We start from the raw sequence: 20,195 nt of genomic DNA, 5'->3' as shown, positions 1-20,195 counted from the left end.
CGTACATGGTAGCCACAATATTATAATGACAACTGTGAAAGATTTATTTCTCTGATCAGTAAAATAATCCAAGGCAAGTTCTAAAATATTCATGATGAAAAATAATATCCACATCCAACTGATGAACTCTAATTTTCTTTTTCTTTTACAACATGGCTAAACCAAAAATGTAAATATGTTTTACATGACTTTGTGTGTATAATAGGTATCATATTCCTTGCCTAACAATAGATAGGGGAGGGCAAGATGAAGGGAATAATTTGGAATTGAAAATAAAAACTAAATTAAATTTTTAAAAAAATGCCTTCCCTTGGTCTTTTCATCCCCTTATTTATACTTTTTTTTGTTTCCAGTCAGATTCTTTAAAAGTCTGGCTGTTTGGAGGCTCACTGTCTTCAAACTTCATCTTCTCTCACTCATCCCTCAAACTTTTGTATTTTCTCTTCTGACCTCATTTGACTGAAACTCCTCCCCCCAAAGTTACCATTGATCTCTTCCTTGCCAGATTTGATGGATTTTTTCTGTCCTCATTATTCTCAATCTAAATTTGAATATCTGAAACTGATGATCACCCTCTACTGGATACTTTCTTTTCTCTGGGTTTTGGTGATACTACTCCTTTCTGGTTCTCTTCTCTCTCACCTTTACTGATTCATCATCCATATATCCCCTAATTGTGTATGTTCCCCAGGGTATTTCCGTATACTCATCTCTTTTTATGAAAATGACTTACAGATCTACATACATAGCTCCAGTCTTATCCCTGAGCTTCAATATCCTATCACAATGGGCCAACTGGATATTTCAAACTGGGAGTCCTAGAGATATCTCAAACTCAACAAAAAAACAGAATGTATTACTCCTCCTTCCCCTCTAAAATCCATCCCTCTTGAAGATACCATTTAGGGTCCTGGGTTCAAAACCTTAGCATTTAATCAACTCCTTATTCTCCCTTAGTCAATACATCAAATCAGTTATCAAGTCTTGCCATTTACCTCCATATCATCCCTTGCATCATCATCTCTCACCTAAATTACTTCAATCACCTTCTAATTGGCCTCCCTACTTCAAATTTCTTCCCTATTTTAATCAATCCACCACACCTTAAGGGAAGATCTGACAATCTTACTTCCTTCCATAATTCAAGTGGATTCCTATTCCTTCTAGAATACAAACTTGTCTATTCATCTTTTTAAGTACCGTACAATCTTTCTCCTATCTGCTATTCCAGACTTATTATGCAAGGTGACCTGAAGTCAGGAAGATCAATTTAATTCTTGGCTCAGACATTTAATTGCCCTGTGATCCTGGGCAAGTAACTTAATCTCTGCCTCAGTTCTCTCACCTGTAAAACAAGGATAAAAATAGCCCCTACCTCCCAAGGTTGTTTTGAGAATCAAATGATATATTTGTAAAGCACTTTTCAAAACCTAAAGTACTATAAAAACACTAGCTCATGATTGCATACATCCTCTTAAATTCTGTGATTCAAACAAAATGGTCTTTTCCCAGTTTCTCACTATGGGTCTCTTGTCTCTCTGTCATTGTACCGATTTCCTCTAGTTTGGAGTACAGTCCCCCCTCTCCCTTCAAGACTATCTTTAAGGGAAGCCTTTCCCCTCAATTAAGTCCCTCATTTTCTTTTATTTTCTTAAATCCTTATTTTCTGTCTTAGAATCAATACTAAGAATTGGTTAGAAGGCAAAAGAGTAAAATAAGGGGTAGGCACTGGGTGTTAAGGGACTTGCCCAGGATCATATTTGAACTGAGGATCTCCTGTCTCTGAGTCTAGCTCTCAATCCATTGAGCCCCCTAGCTGTCCCATAAACCCCTCACTTTCAAACCAACTTGCATTCTAACTACTTTATAGTTATATTTATTATAAAAGTAGTTATGTTTAGATATTTTGTAGTGACTTTATTATGCATATATATTATACAGTGTCTAGGTCTTTAGTGCAATTTTGAGTTTTAATGGCTTAGTTAAGTTTTCAGTTTTAAGAGATTAAAACAGTACTTAAGAGTTTTGGAACACCCTCAATAATAAGTCCATGTCATTACATCTTCCATTAGGATGTAAGTACTTTGTCAAGAGAGATTCTTTGTGGAACTATATTTCTTTTGCCAAAGACTTGGCACCTACTTGGAGCATTAATCAATGCCCGATTGAATGACTTGCATAGGTAGAGGTTGCTCACTAGAGAGCTTCCTTAAATCAAGGAAATCTAGACCGTGTTCCCATCCTTAACTTCCCAAAAATCGAAAGCAGCGGAGTTGAGTAATCACAGCAGCAGGAAGAGGGGTGGCAGAACACAGGAGCACGTCTCAACAACAAAGTAGTAGCTTTGGAGTTAAAAAGTAGCAGAGGATGATACTAGAAGGGGATGGGGATCTGGATGGCTATCTGGGGAGGGAGAACCGAGGAGGCCGGGTCACGGATCCCAGGAAGCAGTTTATGGGTCCGCCCCAGAGGCAATACCCCAAATCTCTAACTCAATTCCATGGGCCCGCGTGGGAGCCGCTGCCCCCGCCCGCAGGCCCCAAAGTCGGGCAATCACCGTCCTCCCCAAGTCCCAGGCTGCCAGGCGTCCGGCCTCCCGCCGCCAGCCGCCCCAGGAGCAGCTCTCGGGCCTAGGCGCAGCTCCAGCACCCACCTCGCCTCCAGCAGCAGCGGGGTCGCAGGCCACTTCGCTGATAAACTGGCCGTCACCACTTTGGAGGAGGAGGAGGAGGAGGAGGGCGCCTGAGCCCCGAGCAGCGGGAGCGACAGGGACACCCCCAGGAGCAGCCGCACCACGTAGGCAGCCGCCGGCGCCATAGCGGGAAGAGGAAAGGATGGAGCTAAGGGAAGGCGAGGAAAAGGAAGGACCAGGCTGGCCAGAATTCCCAATTAAGCCCAAAACTACCGCCCTCGCTACGCCCCGCCCCCGCCCCGACCACGCCCCTATGATCGTCCATTTCCGGTGAGGGGGAGGGAAGAGGTGGGAAGGATGGAGTCCGTTATCCACACCAGGGTGTAGCAATAGGAAGGTGGAGCATGTATAGATTTGTGCTCCAGGGTCTGGTTGGGATGAGCCTGGAATGGTTGTGGAAAGCCATCAATCACATCCCTTCAAATTGGAGAGAGGACTATCACCTCTGTGTGGAGCAGTTTGCCAAGATGAGTGTCCTACTTAATGCTAATGCCTTCTTTCTGATACGATGTCCAATTTTTCATATATATATATATATACATATATATATATATATATATATTGACAACCTTGTTTTATGAAACCCCAAATTTACCCTCATCCTATGGGATCTTGCCTTCAAGAAACTCCCAGACTGACCCTTGTCCCAAAATGAACAATAACCCATCAAGCACCCACTGAGTGCCCTGGATAGAAGTGTTAGATGTAGTCAAATCTTAAGAACCCGTTTTGTCTTAGTTTGTCTTACTGTATTTAGGCTGCTTCCAGGTACCCTAGCCTCTGGCTACAGCATCTTCCCTAAGCCCCTAGTCAGTTGTTGCTCTTTGGTTTTACTTCATAAAGTATAACTATAACCCCAAGTTCTTTAGTTCAGTGGAAATTCCGGTTCTTGATATACCCCCTTCCCCGCCCCCCAACAATGTTCCCAGAGTCTCAGAGCTGGGTGGCTCTGTATGGTAGCCTTAAGAGCATTATCTCCTTTGTTCTTTGTAACTGCTTTGGTGATTCTGTGTTTTTTCAAGTTAGCAATAGATATACATATATACATATATTGCACACCCACATATATATGGGGACCCATATACCTACACACATATATACATAAAACACATACATAGGCTTGTGATCTGATTTCAATTCCTGCTTCTATACTACCTATCACTTTAGAAAGGTTACTTAGCTCCTTTAGGTCTCCATTTGGATTAGATAATATCTTATATCCCTTTCAGTTCTAAATTTTATGATCCTAACACCTATACCCCACTTTACATCTCTCCTTTGATGGCACCAACTTTCACCATTCACAAAAGACTCCAGACTTCATCTTTTACCTTCCTCTTTTTATTACCCTCCTCTCCTTACCGCACTTCAATGCATTCTCAACTCCCATTGAATCTGTATCAATAGTATTTCTAGTATCTGTCACTTCCTTTAAACTCCTCCTAGTTCAGAAAATCATCACTTCTCATCTAGTATAGATCATAGAACACAGAAGGCATGAACTTGAAGAAACCTCAGAAATCTAATTTAATCCCTTTATATTACAGAGAAGGAAACTGAAGCTAGCAAGAAATGTTTCCTCAATGACAAAGGTAGCAAAGCTAGGATATTATAATGCCCCCCTTAACTGCTCTTCTTCATCAAGTAATTCTCTCTCTCTAATGTATCCCCTATCCTTTACCAAATAATCTTCCTAAATCATTGTTCCAATAGCATCACTCTTCTACTTGAAACTTTCTGTAAAAATATCTGTAAAACGTTTAATCCTAGAATTGTAAAATGTTTCATCCTGGAATTAATACTCTACACAATATAACTTCAACAAGTAACTTGGGATATTTAGCCTGCAAAAGAGAAGCCCTAACATGATAGCTACCTTCAAGAATCTGAAGAGCTAGAATATTGAAGAGCAATATGAAAGAGAGATTAGACTTTCCATGGAGGGCAGAATTCAGAGTAATGGCTGGAAGTTAGAGAAACAGGTTTTTTAGATTGAATGTGTGAGAATTAAAGAAATCTGTGGGCCATAATTTTGAGCAGAAAAAAAATAACTTTATTTGTGGGTAAATAGAATCAGTGGGCACATCCCACCCCAGTCTGTGATGATAGACCTCTTGTGGATGTTCATAGTTGTTTTTATCAGATTTTGACAGTTAATACAAATCATTGATTAGTAAAACCTGTGTACTCAAAATGTTAGCTACAGTTAATAAATTCTAGTAAAAGTCCAAGAACTTTATTGATCTTGTAAATACTATCTTCTGACAATATTTTAGAAAAGACTTATTGATATTATTGATAAATAACTCGCAAGAAGAAACTTAAAGATATGCAAAATTGCCTCTGAGAACCCTACTTTTGACATACACTCCTAGAAAAGCAAATACTAGTCCTACTTTTACAACTGACTTCATGATTGCTTCTATTATCTTTATTCAGAATCAGGAGATAGTAAAGATGTGTATTTAATGTAAGTTTTACAGCAGGAGCTCTTAAGCTAACTCTCCTTATCTATCACAGTTAATAATTAACAACTGAGGCTAGCTTTTGTAACATTAGGTTATATAGAAGGTAAATTAGTTTTATACAAAATAATATAGAAAGAAATTAAATGAAATAAATGCTAGTTAAACTCTCCAAATTTAAGGGAAGGTTTCCAAACAATTAAAGCTATACGAAATTGGAAAGGGTTTCCTTGGAAGACTGTGGATTCTTCCTTGCTAGAAGTTTTCAAGGAAAGGGTAGAAGACTGCTTGTATAGGACTTTATAGAAGAGATTCTTGTTTTAGTACAGTTTGGGCTAGCTGACTTTCAAGAATCCTTTTAGTGCTGAGATTTTGTGTTCTCTTTTTATCTTTAACTCATATTAGTCAGTTTCATATTCTCAATTTTAACCAAACTGAAGCATTCATGTTAAATTCTTAAAACATGCCAAATCCTGTGTTAGGGGATGGAAATAAAAAAGGCAAAAATCAAAACATATAGTCCTCAAAGAGCTTTCTCTCTCTTAGAGGAGATTTTTTTTACTGCTGTTTTTACACAGAGACAGCCAAATGCAAAGTTGATTTGACTGGACAACAGAATACAAAGTGGAGTAATGTATAAGACTGAAAAGGAACAATAGGTTAGTGCCAAGTGGCAAAGGGCTTTAAAGGCCAAAAGGAAATGCTTGTATTTGATCTTAAAGGTAATAGGGAACCATTTGAGCAGGGGAATGACATGACTGTACCTGAGCTTTAGGAGTATCATTATAAGTAGTGTCTCCATTTATTTCCTGTCTTCTCCCATTTCTGTTCTTTTGTGACTATTCCTTACCCTCCCCTCTTCCACCCCTCATTCTTAGAATGCATTCTTTTTTTCTTCTTTCTCTTTGTTCAGGGTACAACTCAGGTGCTACATTTACGAAGCCTTTCTAAATCCTTATCCTCAATCTCTTGTCTCCGAAATAGCTAAAACTCTTCAGTTTCTCTTCAGATTATTCATAATGCTTTGCCTTTTCACTTATTTCCATTGAGTCTTGCATTATAATTACCTGTGAACTTATTCCCTTTCTGGCTCCCTAGCTTAGTATTTCATTGCCTCCACTTTTCTATTTAGACACCTTCTTCCCTTCTTTAATCCATCCTACATACTTGTAGGATGTAGATGTAAAGACTTTTTCCTTAGCACAGTTCTAATCAGGATCTTCTGCTCAAAAGCCTTTAATAACTTTCTACTGCCTATAGAATAGAGTCCAAACTCATTTGCTTGGCATTCAAACCCCTCCAAATGTGATACCAATCTACCTTTTCTAAATTTATCTTTTACTATTACCCTTCACAAATCCTGCATTTCAGTCAAAATGAATGACTTTATTGCTCCAAGTCCTGTATACAAACTATTTTGCCTAGACCCAACACTCAATAGATCACATTCTCTCATCCTCAACTAGATTTGCTTTCAAGTCTATCCACTTCAATTCTTTGACCTCTTCCCACCCACAAGGCCCCATTTCAAATCTTTTTTATTGTGCCTCCTAAAATGCCTGCTTTGTAATTGATGAACTTACTTTTATTTTAAAGTTCTTTCTCTCTTATTTCTTCATATTCTAGCCCTCATTGTCACCAAGTTCATCACCACCTTTTCTAGTTTTATATACACTTTCTCTGATACCTCTTTACTCTCTGTTCATAGTGGAAGGAATTAGAACATTCGTTTTTTGCTCTCCTTTACCATTTACATACTCTCCCTGGACTGCTGTCACTAAATAACCTCTCTAACTTTGAGATTTACCCAGTACAAATTTATCACCCAGTTCAGATTCTGGCAGGTTTTATCATTAGACCCTCATGGTATTCAACTTCCCTTCTCAATGAGTTCAGTTCCAAACTCACAATTTTTCTCTCTTCATGGGATACTAAGAGGATGTTATACATATACATATATATGTGTATATATGTATATATGTATGTATTTATATTGGTGTATACTGAAATTGCCTAACATATGAGTTTCCCAATCTGTTCAGTTTCTATGACCTACTCCTCCAATCCTCAATACACAAAGATAGTAAGATTCTTAATTTTGTTATTACCCACAAACATTTGATTTCCAAGTTCATGAACTCTGAAATTCCTATATCTCATTCTTTTCAACCCTTTCTTCCCTCCCATGCCATCAAATCTTGTACTGGCTACACTTACTTCTTTTTCTCTGTTTTTACTGCTTGGTTAAACAATTCAGTTCTAAATGATCCTGCATTCTTGCTTCATGTCCCCATGCCCTATTGCCATTCATGTCTTGCTTTCTCCCACAATCTACATCCTTTGTTCTTTCTTATTCATAAGCTGCTGAACTGAGCTGGAAGAATTAAAAAAAAACATGGGTCCACTAAAATTTATCTGAACCTACACTGCAGCAATGCAAACATTCCATTTCTTCCCAATTAACTTGCTATTCCAATCTCCAAAGGGCCTCTTACAAATTTCCTCGTATCTCAAGTTTCTTACCTCATCTTCTGTTAGAGAACTAAAAAAATTGAGACCATTTGCTGAGAATTCCCTTTTATCTCCTTTGCATGTTATTTCACCCAGACATATTTCTTCATTATCTTCTCCCTCACTTCAACCTCATATTAGGAAGTGGCCGTTGTCTTTGCCAAGGCAAACCCCTCATATGTGGGCCTCATATGTGGCCTTCATCTCATTCCCTTCTAACTTCTCTAGAAAATCACCCTACTCTCATCCTCCACTCTCTTTGTTATCTTCAATTATTTCCTATCCTTTGTATCTAGTTGCTCTTTCTCTGCTGCCTACACACATGCCCATGTCTCTCTAAACTTAAAAAACTCTCAGTTGATCTGATTATACCAGATAACTACTGTCATATGTCCCTCTTTCTTTTTGCTGCTAAAGTTGAGAAAGGTACTTCTTTTTTCTTTCCTCTCACTTGATTCCAAACCCTTAAAGAACCTGGATTCCAATCTAATCATTCAACTTCCAAGTTACTAATGATTTTTTAAATTGTCAAATATATAAGCCTTTTCCTCAGTCAGTTGTCTTTGACCTCTGAGAATTATTTGACATTAGTAATAAATATTCTTCTTCTGGATACTCTCTGCTTTCTAGGTTTTCTTGACACTTCCCTCTCTTGCTTCTTCTATTTGTCTGACTATTCCTTCTAGGTAGCCTTTACTGATCCTTCATTTATTTTATGTCCTCTAATCATGGGTATCCCTACTGATCTAGCTGGGTTTCTACCTCATCACTCTACACTATCCCCACATGTTGAGACCATTAGCTTCCATAAATTTATAATTTCTTTGCATAAAATTCCTAGATCTATAACTCTATCCCTAGGCTCTCTGCTGAGCTACAGTTTTACAACTCCAATTGCTTCTTGGGCCTCTCAAACTGGATGTTCCCATTGGCACCTCAAAATCATATCTTAAATGGAACTTGTTTCCATCTCAAAACCCTTTCCCCTTCCAAACTTCCTTATCATTTGCTGAGAACATCTTCATTATCCCTATCTGAATCCTATAAACTTTAAGATTTTCTTTGTATGGATTTCCCCCTCCCCCATGCCTGATATTCTCTGCCTTTTTTACTTCCACCTCTTAGTTTCCCTGGCTTTTTTCAAGACTCAGCTCAAATTCCACTTTCTGCAGGAAGCCTTTCCTGTTCCCCCGATCTGCTAATGCTTCCATCTTTCAGATTATCTTCATATACTCTGTTCACATTTTGTGTGTACTCAGTTATTTATGCATTGTTTCCCATTCTCAATTAGTAAGTAAGCCACTTGACAGAAGTGGATATTTTTTACTTTTGTATCCTCAGTACTTAGTATAGTGCCTGGCATATAGCAAGCACTTAATAAATATTTGATCACCGCATTTTATTCATTTTTATAACCCTGCTCCCATTGAGATATAGCCAAAGAATTGAGATGATAAAAATGAATAAAATATTTTATTTTCATTACAATTAATAATTGTTTTCACCATATATTATATGTTAATTTTATGTAATTATGTACCTATGTATATATTATACCTACATATATAGTTTCATCCTGAGATGGACTTCATGATCTTCTGAAGGGCAACCATATAATTTTCTATACTTATAGAGAGACATAATTTGATTGCTTGATCAGCTTTTGGGAAAGAGAAACAGAAAACTACTAGGCAAGAAGAGGCAAGGTATAGATATATTGAATGGTTAATGTTAAACCCCCAGAACCATAGGTATGTAGGGAAAAGCAGTCACTCACAACATATCCCTTGATGTCCAGAATCTGTATCCCTAGACACTGTCAAAGGTGAATTCTTTGTGTAAGCTTGTTGTCTTTTCATTTGTTGAGATTTCATCTTGCTCCAAGTCATAGAACCAACTAAGTTATGTATTCTACCACCTAAATTAATTAATTCTATCACCCAAATTAATCAGTATGTCTTCCCTGATTACTGTCTTATTTGATTGCTTTAATAAATTGTCTTGCTTGCTGCCTGCTATTACCTCTTGTGCAATAAGCATATGGTGGGGAGAAGAAGATAAGTTGACTGAAATTAACTGTTACCCTTTAAGTCAGGGACACAACTGCTCCCACAATTCTCCAGAGCAGCCAGGGACCAGGGACAGTGACTTTTACACAGAACCCTCAAAATAGTCATATCATGAGAATTCAAATAGCTGATATATAATAGAAGTTAATGTTAAGCCCAAAATCCCTTCTGAAGATAGGAAAGTGATGGAATGATTACTTATTTAGAGTTGTCTTTCTACTTCTCATCAAGGTGTCTAGCTAGTATCCCTGGGGACACAGTGTGGATTTTTCCTTCTCCTCTTCCCACCCCTTCCCAACCCTTTTCTCTGTCTCACTGTCACCAGTCCTCAGTTACACAATACTGACGTTATACCAGTATGTTGTTTTTGCTTCTTAAAAAATCTCATTTTGGAAGGGAGTGCGGTATAGTCATCATCTAGACCAGAAATTCTCAAAGTGTGGTCTCTGTTCCCCAAAGTCTTCAAGACTCTTTCTGGGAGCCTTTTAGGTCAAAATTATATACCTAAGAATACAAAGATGTTATTTGCTTTTTTTCTACTTTCAGTTCTCTTATGACCATACAATGGAATTTTCTAGAAGGTAAATTATCTATGAATTAAAGATTTAGCTGCAAACATGAAAACCAAATTAATATCTCATTTGCAGAACTGTACTTTTGTCTTAAAATGGGCAAATCTACAGATTTGTTTGACATTGCTATTTTGCTTATATTTTTCAGTATCAGAATCAACTAATCATCAAAGATCTTTTTGTGTGAATTCTTAGCAACAAACACAATGCTGAAAAACAAAAAATGTTAATTTTTCTTTTTTACTTTCATGGTTTATTTTGAACAACTAAGTTGGACTTTTTACTGATAGTGTAAAAGTAAGGCTGATTCAAACTGTTGGCATCTTAGCACAAATCAAGGCAGTGGCATTTTATTTGTTCTAATAGTTATTGTATTCTCTGTCTCTACAAATTCAAAGAAGAAAAAATCCAGTTTCATTTAAGAATGTTTTTGATGAAACAATAAAATAATTAATTTTATTAAGTTTTGACCCTTGTCTTTTTAATATTTTATATGATGAAATAGAAAGTACTCATAAAACTGCATGTCAAAATAAAATGGTGGTCTGGTGGAAAAGCACTGTTTGTTGGATTTGTGAGCTGAATTAACCACTTTTTTTTTCTGGAACACTGTTTTTACCTGAAAGAATGATGGACAGACAAAGTATAATTATTCAAATTGGGTATTTGGCCAATATTTTTGTGAAAATGAACAAAGTGAGCCTTCAAGAAAATTAAACTGACAGTATTTGTTGTCAATGAAAAAAATTCAAGCTTTCAAAGGAAAATTAGAATTTTAGAAAACTTGTATCTGTCCACTGTGAGCTTGACAGCTTCCCAAGACTTAGGCTTTTCTGAGGAGATTGATGGTAATGTAACAAATGTGATTTTTTTTACACTGGATATTAAAATGTGGCAAAATATTGAAGATCTATATAACTCTATGAACAAATATTTTCCAAATGACCAATGTATGATATTACAAAACCATGTAGGGGTAAAAAAATCATTCAAAGAACAAGAACAAAGAATTCTAATTAGCAGCATATGAGAAATTCATTAATATGGTTTCAGATTCCTAGTTGCCACTACATCTTTAAGAATCTACTATTTGTCAAATTTTAAGGTGTTATCAAAGAATAATATCTACAATTATCTGAAAAACCTTTTAACAAACTCCTCCATTTTCCAACTCAATCCTTGTGAAGCTGAATTTTCTTCATATAAAGCAACCAAAGCAACAGATTGCAACAGATTGAATGCAGGAGTGGATATGAGAATACAGCTGTCTTCTATTAAGCCAGACATTGAAGAGATTTTCAAAAGTGTAAAAGAATGTCACTTTTATCACCATATATTTTTGGAAAATATAGTTATTTTAATAAAAGTATGTTATTTATGTTAATATGTTAGGTTTTATTAGTTATTTTAAATGAATTAATAAATAAATTAAAAAGTGTTAGTTTTAATTTGTAACACGATAAATATTGATAGCTGTACCCCTCATACATAAAGGCTCTTTAATATCCTGCAAAATTATAAAAGGGGCACAGGGGCAGCATAGTTGATAGAAAGCTGGACCTGATGTCAGGAAAACCTGAGTTTAAATTTGGCTTTAAACACTTACTAGTTGTGTGACCCTGGGCAAGTGACAATCCTCTTTGTTACTCATTTATATCTTTGCCAAGAAAAGCCCAAAAGGAGTCATGCCAAGTACTATGCTAAAAGCAAGGGGCCTACCAATAGAAAAGTGAGAAAATCCCTTTTCTCAAAGAGCTTATGTTCTACTTAGAAGAAACAACACAAAATGTGGCTTTAGCTTCAGGATGTACGAACAGCCAGAGAGCATCAAGAGTTCAGTTTCAGAGCACAAAGCAAAGGTCCTTTAGTTGCACTGGTAAGTCATATAACATAAATATACTATCTGTAGGGTAGATGGTACACATAGAATCCAACTTTCTTCCATCTTTTAGGAAGGAGTATAATTGGTGATTTCCTGCTCATCCAAGTGGAATGAACAGCCTTATTCCTCTGACCATAGAAGGGAAAAAGAAAGCATGGACCTTGTAGTTCTAAATCTCAGCAAATCAGAGAGACATCAAATATTTGACAAATATTTTGCTTCTTAAGAAAATCCATATGAAATTTATAGATAAAAGGAATAGTCCTCAAATAGAAAACTTTTAAAACCATATTACATATTATTATTAGCATTATTTGCATTATTTTTAATTAATTAATTTAGAATATTTTTCTGTGGTTACATAATTCATGATTTTCCCCAGCCTTCTTTCTTCTTCTCTCCCAGAGCTGAAAAGCAGTTCCACTGGTTTATATGTGTATCATTGTTCAAAACCCATTTTCATGTTATTCATATTTACATTACAGTGATTCTTTAACATCAAAACCCTAATCATATCCCCATTTACCTATGTTCTTCCTCTGGATGAGGATAGTGTTCTTTCTCATAAGTTCCTCTGGATTGTCCTGGGTCATTGCATTGGTGCTAGAAGAGAAGCCATTACATTCAATTGTGCCATAATGTATCAGTCTCTGGGTATAATGTTCTCCTGGTTCTGCTCCTTTTGCTCTACATCAATTCCTGGAGGTCGTTCCAGTTCACATGGAATTCCTCCATTTCTTTATTCCTTTCAGCACAATAATATTCCATCACCAACAGATACCACAATTTGTTCAGCTATTCCTCAATCGAGGGACATCCCTTATTTTCTGATTTTTTGCCACCACTAAGAGCATGGTTATAAATATTTTTGTACAAGTCTTTTTCCTTATTATCTCTTTGGGGTACAAACCCACCAGTGGTATGGCTGGGTCAAGGGCAGGCAGTCTTTTAAAGCCCCTTTCACATAATTCCAAATTTCCCTCCGGAATGGTGGGAGAAATTCACAACTCCATCATCAGTTAGTGTGTTAGTGTCCCAATTTTGCCACATCCACTCCAATATTTATCACTTTCCTTTGCTGCCATATTGGCCAGTCTGCTAGGTGTGAGGTGATACCTCAGAGTTGCTTTGATTTGCATTCCTCTAATTAGGAGGGATTAAGAACACTTTTTCATGTGATTATTGATAGTTTTGATTTCATCATCTGAGAACTGCCTATTCATGTCCCCTGCCCATTTATCGATTGGGGGATGGCTCAATTTTTTGTAAATTTGACTTAGTTCCTTATATATTTGGGAAATTAAACCTCTGTCAGAAAGTTTTGTTAAAAAATATTTTCCCAGTTTGTTCCTTTCTTTCTAATTTTGGTTGCATTGGCTTTGTTTGTACAACCCCTTTTTAATTTGATGTAATAAAAATAATTCATTTTACATTTTGGATTGTTCTCTATCTCTTGGCTGGTCTCCTTCCTTTTGCGCAGATCTGACAGGTATACTATTCTATGTTCACTGATTTATTTATGATTTCATTCTTTATATTTAAGTCATTTACCCATTTTGAATTTATCTTGGTATGGGGTATAAGATGTTGATCTAAAACTAATTTTCCCCATACTGTTTTCCATTTTCTCAGCAGTTTTTGTCAAACAGTGAATTCTTGTTCCCAAAGCTGGGATCTTTCCGTTTATCGAACACTAGCTTGCTGAGGTCATTTACTCCTGGTCTATTTCATTTGTCCATCCTTTTGTCTCTCAGCCAGTATCATATTGTTTTGCTGACCACTGCTTTAGAGTACAGTTAAGATCTGGTACTGCTAGGCCCTCATCCTTCACATTTTTTTATTATTTCCCTTGATATTTTTGATTTCTTCTTCCAGATGAACTTTGTTATAATTTTTTTCTAATTCTATAAAAAGGTTTTTGGTAGTTTGATAGGCATAACACTGAATAAGTAAATTAATTTGGGTAGGATTGTCATTTTTATTATGTTAGCTCATCTTACCCATGAACAATTAATGTTTTTCCAACTATTTAGATCCAATTTTAATTGTGTAAAAAGTGTTGTGTAGTTGCGTTCATATAATTCCTGTGTTTGTCTTGGCAGATAGATTCCTAAATATGTTATATTGTCTAGGATGATTTTAAATTTCTCTTTCTAACTCCTGCTGCTGAGTTTTGTTAGAACTATATAGAAATACTAATGATTTGTGTGGGTTTATTTTGTACGCTGCAACTTTGCTAAAGTTGTTAATTATTTCCACTAGGATTCTTTAAGTATACCATCATATCATCTTCAAAAAATGATAGTTCAGTTTCCTCATTGCCTACTTTAATCCCTTAAATTTCTTTTTCTTCCCTAATTGCTACCACTAATGTTTCTAGTACAATATTGAATAAAAGAGATGATAATGGGCATCCCTGTTTCACTCCTGATCTTATTGGGAAGGCTTATAACTTGTCACCATTGCAGATGATACTTTCTGATGGTTTTAAATATATACTGTTTATTATTTTGAGGATTGGTCCTTCTATTCCTATACTTTTCAGTGTTTTCAGTAGGAATGGGTGTTGTATATTGTCAAAGGCTTTTTCTGCATCTCTTGAGATAATCATGTGATTTCTGTTGGTTTGATAATTGATATGATCAATTATGTGGATGGTTTTCCTAATATTAAACCATTCTTGTATTCCTGGCATAAATCTCACCTGGTCACAGTGGATAATCCTTGTGACAACTTGCTGTAGTCTTTTTGCTGGTCATAGCTTTGTATTTGGAGAACAAAATTATATTTTAATAATAGTTTTCAGGAAAAAATAGAAATAATTATGGTAAATGTTAAGTTAGTCAAATTACAGTTATTTGAACGAGAATTGATGACAATTGCTAATTTAGTTTGTATTTGGGGAAAAAAGTGATTAATGGGTGCTTTGTAATGTGAGCCAAGTATTTAATAGCATTAATCATACTGATTTTTTTTTTGCTACAATTTGAACCATGTGTCTTTAATGAAAATGGTAGTGGCAAGGGGAAATACAGTTATAGTTGTATCAGCATCTTAAATAATAAAACTTTAATTTTCACTGCCTAAAGACAATCATATTGCTGAAATGGCATGTTAAAATATTGCTCTGTAGGTCTTCTAGATATCACTTATAGGTACAAAGATCCAAGTCCCAATATTTAGTATAGTTCCCTACCCTCCATTAACTATGCAAGTTTTCTTTCCAGTTAAGAAAAATTCATAGAAAAATTCTTCTAAATATATCCCCATCTCCAGGCAATACCATACCTAAATCATGAGCAGATGAGCAGTAGTTTTGTTTTGTTTTTAAAGTGCCAGCTATTTTGGCACAAACCACAAGTTTACATTCTTTTTTAAAAAGAACATTTGCCTTCTTATGTTTCCAATTGAATGTACATTTGATTAGATTTATTGGTATAGGATATAATCTACTATGAACGTTTTTGATGACAAAATTAAATATAACTGAAATATATACTGAAATACTTCATTGCATTAATGATATCAGAGACTTGTGTACTCCTCCAGCACATGAAGTCATAACTATCAATATCCTCTTGTCCAAATTGTCCATATGGAATCTTCTCAATGCATTGTAGGCCTTTCTTCAGCTCAGTTAATATTTCATCAGCCTCTCCTCTTGGTTTTGACAGTTAAATTATTTTTACAGATTAATATTTACTTAAAAGATAGAGCAAGAAGAGGAGTACAAACTCCTCTTTTCTCCAACATCTTATTGTAGCCAATTCCCCTCCGCCACCTCATTCTCTGGGGAAAAGTGGATTCAGGCTAAAAGTAGTTTCTGCAATGACTGGTTCCATCAACTTCATGTAATAAGACCAAAACCAACAGAGGAAGCAGAGGCCAAGTAATAATGCATTTGTAAGTTCTAAGTTCAGGCTTTATCCAATTAAAAAGATTGTTGTCTTCTATGTGGATAGCAGACCAGAACCAGTTATGGAATGTGAGGAACTGGATCTTGGCACTCTCTCTATATAATGATTCCTAGGGACTTTGATCAATAGTCAATTCCCTCTTATGGAGATGAAAATAAGTGCTGTATATAAAATAAATGCAACGCATTTAAGTACAAGGTATTGTAGTCATTATGGTCTTTAGCAACTGAGAGATGAGTAAAGGCTTTGTATAGAAAGTGGCACTTGAGCAATGTCTTAAAGGAAATGAGGGAACCTAAAAGGCAGAGTCAAGGAGAGAAAGTATTCCTGGCATGAGGGAAAACCAGTTCAAAGAAATGAAGATAAAGCATTGGATAAGGAACAAAAAATTGGCTAGTTTGGTTGGATCCTAGGAATTGGATGTAATAAATATAGAGTGAGGCTAAAAAGATAGATTGGGTTGGGCTGTAAAGGCCTTTAAAAGCTAAACAGAGGAATTTATATTTTACCTTATGGAATGAAATGAAATAAGCTTTTATTAAGCATCTACTGTGTGCCAAGAACTTTACAAATATCTAATTTTATTTATATTAGAAATGAAAGGGAGCCATTGGAGTTTATCAAGTATGGGACTGACTTGACTAGATCTGATCTTAAGGGAAATCACATTGGCGATTGAATAGAAGACAAATTGTAGTGGAGAAACAAGTCAGGGAGACAAGGCAAGTTAGGTGACTATTGTAATAGTTCAGGGAAGAGATAATGAGGACCTTAACTAAGATAGGGGTGGCTATTTGAGCAGGGAGAAGGGGCCAGACTTGAGAGATTTTTGCAAAGGGATACAAAGACAAAATTTAGTAATTAATTAAATAAATGGGATGAGAGAAAATTAAGTGTCAAGGGTAATGGGAAAAATTATGAGTTAGAGATATTGGAAGGGCAGTGGTAGGCAGTCTTCAAAGGAAATAGAGAAAATTGGTTAGATGATTACGTTTTTGAGAGATCATTTGTTTTGTTTTGGATGTTTTGAATTTTAAATGTCCCTCAGATATTCAATTTCAAGTGTCAAATAGACAATCAGGAGTCTGGAGGTACATAAAATATCTGAATATAAGTTAGAACTTTCTAAGAATACAAATTTCCAGATATGGGGAATTCCAGTGTAATAAAGAAGGGAGAGGGTACTAAGAAAGGGTATGACCGGGCAATAGAAAGGCTTTTGGATAGAGACAGACTTGGTCAAAAACAAAAACAAAAACAAATTTCTGGATCACAATAACATACTCTACACCCAAATCCCTTATGACTGCTTTATATGTCTTCTTGGCAAAGCAATCAATCCATTAACAAGCATCTATTAAGTATATATTAAGTCAGAGAGAACAGACTTCCTGGTTAAGATGGAGGCTGAGTAAAAAGTAGTTGCTTAAACACTCCTAACTGAAACATACAGGACTCCTCAAGAAGACATAAAAACAAATCCAGAGGAACGAAGGGACTCCACAACAGGGCACAGCATTGAAGGTACGTGGAATTGGGGCATTTCCATGCTATAAGGGGGTGAAATAGCTCTCACTAAAATGCAAGTTGAGCAACACCCTTCCCCACCCCACACCACCTACAGTGCCAAAGCCAGCTCACAAGAGCTAGAGCAAGCTTGGGGCACCCATTAAGTCCTTGGCAGCTACCTGGGGTCACCAGGGCCTGTTCCTGAGAGCAGCAAGACTTAAGACCCCAAGAGGCTAAAGAATGCACGTGGACTTTGAACGCAGACCCTGAGCACAGGCACAAGCACAGGCTCTTGAGTCCATGGATCCTGAGCGCAGGAGCAGACTTGGATCCTGAGCACAGGAGTGGACCTTGAGTGAGTACCCAGTGCAGAGGGGTGCACGGCTGTGGAAACAGTGCCCTGAAAATATTAAAGGAGCCTCAGAGGAACAAACAAGGGGGCCACCAGAAGGCTTGACCCTGAGAACAATGAGATCTGAGACTTCAGGAGCCTAGAGAGCACAAACAGACTCTGGGTATGAGGAAAAACCTGAGAAGGCACAGGGCTAACAATGGCAAGCCATTCTCAAGAACCCTAAAGAGAAAGATCATCAAGAAGAAATCTGTAACACTGGACAACTTTTACACAGAGAAAGTCCAGACAGCAGAGCAAACAGCAGAGGAGAACAAACAAGTAATCACATCCAAACCTTTTAAAAATAATGAAAACTGGTCACAAGCTATTGAAGAGTTCAAATCTGAGATGATGAGAAAGATGGAAAAGATCTGGCAAGAAAATAACAGTTTAAAAGGCAGAATTTCACAATTAGAAAGTGAGGCAAGTCAATTGAAGACCAGAAATGACCAGATTGAAAAGGAAAACCAAAAGATTATAACAAAAAACCAGTCCCTAAAGTAGAATTGAACAATTAGAAGCTAATGATCTCTCAAGACAACAAGAACAAATAAAACAAAGTCAAAAGACTGATAAAATAGAAGGAAACATGAAATATATCAATTAGAAATTGACAGATCGAGAAAACAGGGCTAGAAGAGACAATTTAAGAATCATTGGTCTTCCTGAAAAATCAGAAATTAATAGAAATTTGGACTCCATAATAAAGGAAATTATTCAGCAAAATTGCCCTGAAGATCTACAACAAGAGGGCAATATAGACATTGAAAGGATCCATAGATCACCCTCTACACTAGACCCAGAAAAGACCACACCCAGGAATATAATAGCCAAATTCAAGAGCTTCCAAGTAAAAGAAAAAATCTTACAAGAAGTCAGAAAGAGATAATTCAAATATCAAGGAGCACCAATCAGGATCACACAGGATCTGGAAGCCTCTACACTAAAAGATCACAAGGCTTGGAATATGATATTCAGAAAGGCAAGAGAACTGGGACTTCAACCACGGATCAACTACCCATCAAAACTGACTGTATGCTTCCAGGGGAAAGTATGGGCATTCAATAAAATTGAAGATTTCCAAGTATTTGCACAGAAAAGACCAGGAATAAATGGAAAGTTTGATATCCAACCACAAAAATCAAGAGAAACATGAAAAGGTAAATAAGAAACAGAGGAGAAAGAAAGAAAAACTCATAATTTTTAAATTTGCCTCTTTAAGGGCTTCAATGAGATCTAATTATCTGTATTACTATGTGGAAAAATGCTATGTATAAATCTCTGTAGTGAACTCTATTCACTCTTATAGTAATCAGAAGAATAATTCATAGGGAGAGGATAGAATACTAAATGGTCTAAGATGATATGGGGGGTGAGAAAGAGGGGGGTAAATAGTAGGGGACACCAAAGAAACTTGAGTGAATAAGAAAAATAGGATATGATATTACACACAAAGAGGGCATGGGAAGTGGAGGGGACAAATACTATTATAAGAAGGAGAGGAAGAGAGCATTAAGAGGTAATATTTAAACCTTACTCTCAGTGTAATCAACCTGGAGAGGGAAGAGTAGATATATTATCCATTGGGATATAAAAATCTATCTAACCCTACTAAGAAAGTCAGAAGGGATAAACCAAAGGGAGCAGGGGAGTGGGGAGGTCAAAAAAGAGAGGGGAGAAGAAGGGGGAGGGAATTTGTTAGGCCTTTAAAAATAAAAATAGGGGAATAATAAGGGAGGGGGTAGAAAGGGAAGTTAATCAAGGGAGGGGATAAGGGATACTGGCTTAAAGCAAACCACTGGTTTAAAAGGAAATAGTGTAAGAAGAAGAGGTAGGACTAGGGGAGGATACAAAAATGTCAGCAAATGCACAACTGATAATTATAACTCTGAATGTGAATGGGATGAACTTGTTCATAAAACGGAAGCAAATAGCAGAGTGGATTAGAAAACAAAATCCTACCGTATGTTGTCTACAAGAAGCACATATGAGGCACGTAGACATACACAAGTTAAAGTAAAGGGCTTTACCAAAATCTTTTGAGCGTCAAATTAGAAAAAGAAGGCAGGAGTGGCTATTATGATTTCTGACAAAGCCAAAGTAAAAATAGATATGATTAAAAAAGACAGGGAAGGTCATTACATCCTGATTAAAGGCAGTATAAACAATGAGGAAATAACACTG

General features: G+C 36.5%; 1 protein-coding gene across 1 annotated transcript in view; it reads right to left on the bottom strand.

Annotated features, from left to right (window-relative positions):
- UGGT2 (UDP-glucose glycoprotein glucosyltransferase 2) overlaps nucleotides 1–2,817 on the bottom strand; it is a 261,577-nt gene extending 258,760 nt beyond the window's left edge. Inside the window, exon 1 of the mRNA XM_044667227.1 lies at nucleotides 2,654–2,817. Coding sequence (XP_044523162.1) covers nucleotides 2,654–2,817 — 164 coding nt within the window. The remainder of the gene's footprint in view (nucleotides 1–2,653) is intronic.
- Between the last annotated feature and the right edge of the window lie 17,378 nt (nucleotides 2,818–20,195).

The sequence above is a fragment of the Gracilinanus agilis genome, chromosome 3, assembly GCF_016433145.1.
Source record: "Gracilinanus agilis isolate LMUSP501 chromosome 3, AgileGrace, whole genome shotgun sequence".
In the NCBI taxonomy this organism is placed as follows: Eukaryota; Metazoa; Chordata; class Mammalia; order Didelphimorphia; family Didelphidae; genus Gracilinanus; species Gracilinanus agilis.
Note: the sequence above shows the minus strand (reverse complement) of the source record. Positions and strands in the feature narration are given on the sequence as shown.